This window comes from Etheostoma cragini, chromosome 19, assembly GCF_013103735.1.
Source record: "Etheostoma cragini isolate CJK2018 chromosome 19, CSU_Ecrag_1.0, whole genome shotgun sequence".
NCBI classification, from domain to species: domain Eukaryota; kingdom Metazoa; phylum Chordata; class Actinopteri; order Perciformes; family Percidae; genus Etheostoma; species Etheostoma cragini.
In genome coordinates, this window is record NC_048425.1 from 1,956,662 (window position 1) to 1,965,635 (window position 8,974).

The 8,974-nt window shown below is 43.1% G+C and overlaps 1 protein-coding gene across 1 annotated transcript in view; it reads right to left on the reverse strand.

The window, feature by feature from the left end:
* Positions 1 to 5,276: 5,276 nt before the first annotated feature.
* LOC117934557 (insulin receptor substrate 2-B-like) overlaps positions 5,277 to 8,974 on the reverse strand; it is a 15,027-nt gene continuing 11,329 nt past the window's right edge. The window contains exon 2 of the mRNA XM_034856296.1: positions 5,277 to 6,506. Coding sequence (XP_034712187.1) covers positions 6,502 to 6,506 — 5 coding nt within the window. The 3' untranslated portion in view covers positions 5,277 to 6,501. The remainder of the gene's footprint in view (positions 6,507 to 8,974) is intronic.

Consider the following 8,974-nt stretch of genomic DNA (forward strand, 5'->3'; position numbering starts at 1 on the left):
CCAGTATTTTGTCCTGAATTCAAACCCTTCCCAAGGTCTGCATCAGCAGAATGTTCTTAAAAGTAAAATGACTCAGTAAAATCTGATGCACCTTCCTGCTGCAGTAATGGGAATGTTGCATGTTCCTGCTGTAGAAGGTTTTAGATTCAGCTCCTTTAAACTTCTTTCTATATTGTTGAGTAGTTTAATCTACAGCAATGCATCATGGTCTATAAGATCAACGTATGTTTGTAGTGCTGCTGTCCTGTGAGAACCACGTATCTCAGAAAAACAGCCGTTTGTTTGGCTTTTAACCCTTGTGTTGTCCTCAGGTCCAATTCAATCGTTTTTTTTAATTTCATTCAGGTGCTTTCTTTCAACCAAATTGCCTACAAATAACATGAATGCCATACAATGTTCATTCAGGTAAAATTAATGATTATTTTCGCAGAATTTATTTTATGGAATTTTATGGAATTTAAAAAAAGTGGCCAAAACCTCGGAAGAAAAGAAACGACCAAAAAAAAAAAAGTATAAAGTAATGTAATGTAAAAATTAGGCTATGAATAAAAAAAGAAAAGCGTAGAAAAAAAACGCAAAAGGTGATGGCTGACAGGAAGACAACACAAGGGTTAAAGAGTTTTTAGGGTTTAGCACTCAAGCCGTTTCAGGGAACATCTAAACCGAAACCTTTCTCAGAGAGAATGACTGTAGCTGGTCCCCTGGGGACTTCTGCAGCAAGATTTTTCCTTTACAAGTGTCCCCTTCATTTATTATCTGCTGTAGCTTTTCCAGTGTTTTAGACCCAGATATGGTGAGAATAATAGTCAGAAATGATGTGAAAAAGCCTTTTCTGATCCCTAAAAAACACATCAATTTACTTGGAGGACACCTAAACCACACGCCAAACACGTGCACCTAATTCTTTCTTAAACCTAAGGAAAACACTGACTTTATTATACCAAAGAAGAAGACACATGTAAGAAGAATTCATCCTTCGGTTAATCAGAAAACATCAACACACGTGGAGATACGAGGTTCTCCCAGGACAGGAAGAGGAGGAAAAATCATCTAAGAAGGAGCTAACGCTGTCACATGTTGTGGGGTGAAAAGTACAAGATTTACCTCTGAGATGTGGTCAAGTACAGGTAGAAAGTAGAAGAAAATGGGAGTACTCAGATAAATGAAGTACATGTACTTGAGTACCCACTGGCTGTGTGTAGTAATCTCCAGAAACACAGTATAGTCACACATGAAGAAGGCAGCAGGGACTCCAGCGGTTACATGAACACATTTTATTGCAATAGCTCTATCGAAAGCAAAAAAGTTTTGATAAATATAAACACTATGCCGATGCTCAAATCGCCTCCGAGTACCCCCCCCCCCTCCCTCTGCGAGAAAAAACAAGAGAAAGAAAGAGAAGGAAGTAGAATAGAAACAAAAAACAGGGGGGGGGTTGATCTGAAACATGAAAAAAGCGACAACTTGAGTTTTCCTTATTTACACGAGGACTTCCATTCCCGACGGCTTTCTTCTCTAACTCTATTTTTCGTATATAGGACGTACGGCGCCGGAAAATAATGCACATACGAAGGATACACACCTCCACAGTATCATCATCATCATCATCATCATCATGAACTCTCTCTCCCCTGTAAAGCTAATAAACAACAGCATTCAACTCGGAAACTAAGAACACAGGTAGCACGGTGGGATCTTCTTTATCTAACCCCCCCCCTTCCTCCTCCTCCTCCTCCATAGTTTCTGAAGGATTCTGGGAAACATTAGGGAGCCCCGCCTGATTGCAGGGCAATGAACATTATCTCAGCATTTTCCAACTGTACTACACAGCAGCAAATAAACTGTAATATAGTTACAAAAAATAAACATTAGGCAGAGGTTGGAACCCATTTCTTTATACAAATAACTGCAAAATGCCTATGTACTCTTAAAAAAAATACTACCTTTTGTATCGCTTTGTTTCCACTTAAACAAGGTTGCCCCGATACAACGAACCCCCCCCCCCCCCCCCCCAAAAAAAGATGATTATTTTTTCCTTTGTAAACTAGAATACGAAATAAACCCCAAAAGGATTAGAAGAGAAGAAGGACACGGTTGCATAATGATGCCGTACCCTAGGTCTGGGATCCTAGGTCTCTCCACCCTGAACAACAACAACAACAACAACAAACAAATCAACAGCGGGTTTTTAACATCAGAATGGCAGCCGATGAGGACAGTTTTGAGGTTTGAGTTGGTACCAAAATAAAACAGATTCTGTGTAAATGTAAATGATTTCAGTCGTGACAGAGGATGAGACGGGGAGAAACTCAACCGGAAGGCAATCGGACATGGACGACATAAAGCCATTTTGGAATAATGCTTCAAATAAATTAAAAGGGGGGTTCTTCCAAAATCAACCATGTTTTTTTCTTCTTCCTTTTTTCTTTTGCCATAGCGTTAAAAAACAAACCAAAAGCAGCATGTTGCTGCAGCAGAGTGAGTACACAAAACAAAACATTTTGTCAAAAACACAAGCAACAGAAACGTTTGTCAATATTCTTGTTCGCCCTGAAAGGGGACGAGGTTGTGGGGGGGGGGGGGGGGCTTCACTTTTGGGTCAGACCATTAAAAATAGGAAGTCTTCTCCTGCTCAAAAGCTCTATTTCTGTACCAATGTCCACTTTAACCTAAAAAAAAATGGCTTTTCTTTAACTTTTTGGCTCAGTCGTCACTGAAATCTGAAAGAAAAGGGAAAATGGGGGGATGTTTGGAAAGTTGCTTCACGTGGAACACATCACGAGTGAGATCGTGTTTTTGGACTATGATATGGAGAGTGTGTGTGACATTTCATCTTAATATTGATGAATTTCCCCCGCTCACGCACAGAGGATCGCCTTGCTGCATTAAACTCCACATATCTGGTATTTGGGCATTTCTTAAGCCAGGGCTGTTACAACGAGTTGCAAAATTACCTTTTCAGCTTCCTAAAATGTGAGAATTTGCTGGTTTTCACTGTTTTATATTAACATAAACATCACATTAGGCTCTTGGAAATTGTAAAATGATCCTGTAGAACTGTTTGGTGCACATGCGACGACTTTTCAGCTAAATGAACCAAATAACACTTCAAGAGTCGCCTTAAAAGTGATGGAATTTAACCCTGGAAGTGTTTCTTTAAACAAATCTATAAAATATAGACAACACAGAATTAAGTCTGAATGATAGAAAGATCACCCTCGGTGGTGTTTTTTTTGCCTCCAACGTCGCCTTGGAAGAGACGTCGGGGGCAAAAAACACCAACTACCCAGAATCCCTTTCAACTAGACTGAGAGGAACTTGTGCAGCACTTGAGGTCCATGAAGAGAGTCTTGTATGCACAACATAAGTAACGCAAGTAATGAATCTTGAAGTCATGTAATATATAAAAACACACTTTGGATTTCTGCAGCTTCTGAGGTTGTTTTCTAGTTCAAACTTGATTTCTTATAGAGAAATGTAGCACGTTGTCTAGCAGAAACTAGTTCACGGCTCTTTACTTTCAGTTGACCCAAAGTACCAGATGTGTGACGTTTGCTGCAGTTCAGAGGGCATCGAGTACAGGGAGCTCCTAATCGCAGCTAACGGACCTGGACTCTGACATCAGCATCATCCCCACCCCCCAGGTCAGTCAGAAGTATTTAAAGATGCCTCAGCATCACTGAGTGCGGGGGCTTAAAAAGGAGACAGAGCTCGACAGGCCTCCAACTGTCCAAACAAATAAAAATATTTTTAAAATAAATCAGAGAAACCAGAAACAGGGCAAAGATAGCATTAGATGAGTCAAAACCGAAGAAAAGAAATTGCAATTCTGTGGGCTACGTAAGCGGTCAGTCTTTGTGTTTTCTGTGAAATCAGTCGTGTCATGGGATAGTACAAATACTGTCTGTTAAAGTGTGTGTGTGTGTGTGTGTGTGTGTGTGTGAGAGAGAGAATGAGAGAGGAAGGAGGCGGCAACGACCAGCTAAGAATATTTGCAATATGCAAAACCTCTTTACGTCACACAGAGGCCGTGACAAACGCTTCATCATGTGTGTGTGTGTATGTATATATTGTGTGTGTGTGTGTGCGTGTGTATATATATATTTATATTGTGTGTGTGTGTGTGTGTCATCGAGAGCCGCTGACAGAGACTAAGATGGGGGCCACCGGATTCCGCCTAAATATGGCTGCATGACGACTGTGTGTTATGAGAGCAGACACGGGAGACGCCGGGACATGTGTCTTCACGGCGTACAGGTGTGTGTGTGTGTGTGTGTGTGTGTGTGTGTGTGTGTGTGTGTGTTGTGCATCCCAGTGCCAACGCCTGAACTTTGTGCTTTACCCTTTCACAGCTGAGAGACAGAGAGAGAGAGTGTTTGTTTGTTTGTTTGTGTTTGTGTTTGTGTTTGTGTTTGTGTGTGTGTGTGTGTGTGTGTGTGTAACTTGAACTGTGCTACGGACCGTTTGAGGTAAAAACGATAAACAACAACAACATGAAAACCTGCTTTGGTTTGAGAACACGAGGCGGCCGAGCAGCAGGGCGATGAAACAACCTCTTCCATCCACCGACCCCAGCAGCAGAGTTCCCTAAACCCCACAAACTACCTCCTCATGTTGTTTTTAAAGGAATAGTTTGACATTTTGGGAAAGATGCTGAACCTGCTGGGCATTAGATGAAAAGATTCAAACTACTCTCATATCAGACCCAAATCTGAGCTAGAAACAGCTAGCCTAGCTCGGTGTGAAGATATTAAAATCCACCTCTCAGCCCCTCTAAAGCTTATTTAAGGCTAACCAAACCAGATGTGACATAAACTAAACAGCTGCCAGGGTGCTGTTGGGTGGGATTTTGAACTCCGGATCGAGCAGTTTCCCCGTTTCTGTCCACTTCCAGACATTATGCTAAGCTGCCTCTTATCTAACAGCCAATCGTGCATCGCTCTTCTCCTCTAACTATTGTCAGGAACGCAAACTAGTGTTTCCCAAAATGTTGCAATATCCCTTTAAATAGACCGGATATCTGCAAAGTGGCTCGTAGAGGAGACAGACTCCTGCAAACATTACAGCATTCGATTGGTGGCCGGCGAACTCCCCCCCCCCGCCCTGCTGAGCGCCGTCGCCGCCACGAGAGAAAACAACGATATGTACCGGAACATTTGTACCTATTGCAACGAATAAATTATAAAATGTGCTACAGAGAATGCAGAGAGTAATGCTGTTAAGGTGTCCCACAGGGATGAACCCACACCGGCGCGGTACCGCAGCTCCGTTGTGTGTTTTTTAACTGGCCAGCTGAGGCAATGGATGCGATTGTGTCGCTGTGGCGGGAACGCCGCGCCGAGGGAACGAGCGCGGGACCTGTGTAATGCCACGTGTCGCGTCTGAGAGGTTTAAATGGATCCAGCCACGAGTTTGAACCCCTAAAAGAGACTTCAGATGTTTTGAAGTGAGCTCCTTCTCCACAGTCCACGTGTTACTACGCCAGTCCGATATACTTTGACGACCAACTTTGCGGCCCTTAACGACGGGGAACTGAAGCCGCTGTAAACGTCTATTTTATTGGATTTAGGTGATTCCGAAGTAACGCTTTAAAACTCCAAAGTCACAGAAAACCCCCAAACAAGGGAAGCCAACGAGGCAGCGCAGGACCTGCCACTACGAGGTAAAACAGCTGTTTTTATCAAAGGTGTCTAGTGGCTTTGAATTGAGGAAAAATGGATGTAACGGCTTCAGTCCCCCCCCGTCGTAAAGGGCTGTCTGATAGAAACGCTAAAAAAAACTCTAAATATGGCGTCCACTTAAACTGATATGGATTTCTGAAGGTGGCCCTTTTTTTCTTTTCTTTTTAAGGTGGCTGATGCAACCCCGCTTCATAACATCCAAACTCTCTCTTTTGGTGGGTAATCCATTAACAAAAAAACCCCCAAAAATACATTCTCTACTACAACTTTGCCCACAATGTAATAACTGTGCGGTACCGTATGGAGGAAAGATTACGCATGGGGTAAAAAAATGTATAAAAGATAAAAATATTTTAAATTCAAACATAAGTTTGTACCATAATGCCTTTGCTAAGTAATCCAGCCTCCCTTTTTAATACCATATGGAGAAGCAGAACCAGACTATCTGCGGTTCTGTTGGCGCCCCCCCAAACCCCTCCAACCCCCCCAACCAACCAAAGTTCACCGGTTGAAAATGTCTGCGCACGCTGGCAGCGTCGACTGTGTGTGAGAGGGTGGAAATGATTAAAAAAAAAAAACAGGACAAGATATGCATATAAAACACACACAAAAAAAAAATGAAATACACTTATAAAACTGCAAGCGTTTTTTGTCATCTGTTGGGATGTTCTCTGCATCCAGAAGGGAGCGGCTCCTCGGTCCAGGTGAAGAGGTCAGAGGTCACCGGCGGGGCAGGCCAAAGGTCCCAGGCAGAGCCGAGTGCAGAGCAGAGAGAGATGAGGAGGAGGAGGAAGGTGGAGAACCTCCACCGCCCAGCCGCTCAGTCTGAGAGAGAGAGGGAGGGAAGACAGACAGGTGAGCATGTGGAAACGCCTCGAAACGCACAACAAACATCGGTCGGACGCTTATTTAACGGCAACGTACTGACGGAAATTAAACTTTTATACGAAAAATAACAGTACGAAAAAAACAAGAATCCAACACTTTAACCCTTGTGTTGTCTTCCCGCTAAAATTGTTGACGCTTTTTAACTTTTTCTTACTTTTTTGTCCCCTTTTTCAACCCTTTAGATGCTTTTTTTCAATATTTGTCACTTTGTTTTAACATTTTCAACACTACGTAACACTAACTTATTAACTTTCCTTTTACAGTTATTTGGGGGATTTGGGGTCAAGCCTCATTTATAGAAAATTACACCTAATGTTGTACACCTAAAAGCAGAAATTAGGAATTATTCAGGCTAAAATTAAAGGAAAGGATGTTGATGATAATCACAGAATGGAATATGTCAACTTTTACTCAATACTATTTATCCTATTTGAAAATGCTACGCTTCTAAAACTGTGGGAATGTGCTGCTATCTTTTATCCTAAAAGTAAAGTGAGCCTCTTTTGGTTTAAAAAAAAAAGAGAGAGTGGTTTAAGATGTCATCTTGGTCTTGAGGAGATTGTGAAAAGCCTCTTCACTGTTGGTTTAATCAATAATGACAATCATCTTACATTTTAGCTGGGAAAACAAGTGTACAGAGAAGTGAAAGCTGTTGTGGTTGTTCTCTATTTGCCACACACACACACACACACACACACACACACACACACACACACACACACACACACACACACACAGGAATGTGTCCGGTTCACTGACAGTGTTTTTGACAGTATTAGTTGTTTTTGGACATTTTAAGCCAAGTGGTGCTGACTAACTTCGACTGGAATCTGTCTGACTGTGGACTTCCCAACAACACTGCGGAGGAGTAGAAACCACATGTTTATCACATTCGGGGGGGATTTTCCGAGGGGTTACGTAGCCTTGCATGACCCCAGGGATATGTGTAAAGCTCAGTGATTAATGTACAATGCTAGAATAAAAAATAAATGAAAATACACCTCGCCATTTTGAAGATGCAAGTTCTTCCACCCTGACAGCGGTGTCTGGAGATGACCAGCAGCCACGCAGGTGGAGGAACTTATCTGCACAAATATGCACAACAACGCATTTCTTGGCGGTACCACACAGCTGTGTTATGAAGGAGGACTAGCATTTTATAAGCCCAGTAAAATAGAGAGGATTTTGTCTTCAACTAGGTTGGTTCCCTGTCACAAAGCTTTTAAAAGAAGCAGCGCAGATGTGAGACGTCTCTGAGCGCCGGCGGCTTGGCTCAGACTACCGGCTGTGTAAAAACAAATCTGTTTGCTGGTAAATTAGTGAGCGCGGCCGGTGAACTTTGGATTCAGCCGGCTGCCAGCAGACACACACACACACACACACACACACATAGCGTTTGTTTGCTGCCCCGCTATCACGGCCGGGCCCTAGGCTGTCAGGTTGGCTGTTTTGGTGCGGCCAAGCGGCCCCGAATGACCCCGGCCGTGGCCACCGTCCAGCTGGGTTAGTCCACTGAGCGCGAGGCTTTGTCCGACACAACAATGTGAGCGGCACTCCACAATACAGCTGCTTTGACAGGGGGCACTGCTGGAATGCTGCTCCTCTGTTTGTAAGCCACGGGGATGGATGGGGGGGGGGGGATAGAAAGACAGGAGCACACAGTACACAGAGGAGGAGGAGTAACGGTACACAGCCTCAACACCAACCACACTACAGCCACAGCAAAGTGACCACAACTGAGGGACTCAGACAAATGGGAATAGACTGTTCCTTTATTACCTTAACAACCACTCAATGCACTTTTACATAGGATGCCGTACAAGGTGCCACCTGCTCATCAGATACACACTCACACACACACTACAGGGCCAGGGATCGAACCACCAACCCTCCGACTACCACTGCCACCCCTAAACCTGGCAACCCTAAAGACCTGGAAACAAAAAGGGACCTCTTCCTGCTCCAATGACACACCACAGCCTGTAGAAAAGACTGATGTTCATCTCCAAAATAAAACTCAAATACCAAGAGTTCAAGACGCACAACGACGAGAGACCAGCACTGCTCCACACCAAACTGGTCCAACTCAGCCTCGTCTTTTTGGTTTTTGGAGTATACAAGGAAGTGGAGTAAATTAGTTGTACCTATCAAATTATATAAATTAATAATGTTTATATGTTAGATGTATACAGTTTTCATAATGTTGCAATGAATATAATAAATAATGCTCACCATCCTGTCAACATTAAAATCTTTGCATTGTTGAATCACTTGGAGCATTTTATTGTGACGTATCGACAGGATGCCGTGTGTTTCACAACTATAAAGCACTGAGAGAGAGAGAGAGAGAGAGAGAGAGAGAGAGAGAGAGAGAGAGAGAGAGAGAGAGAGAGAGAGAGAGAGAG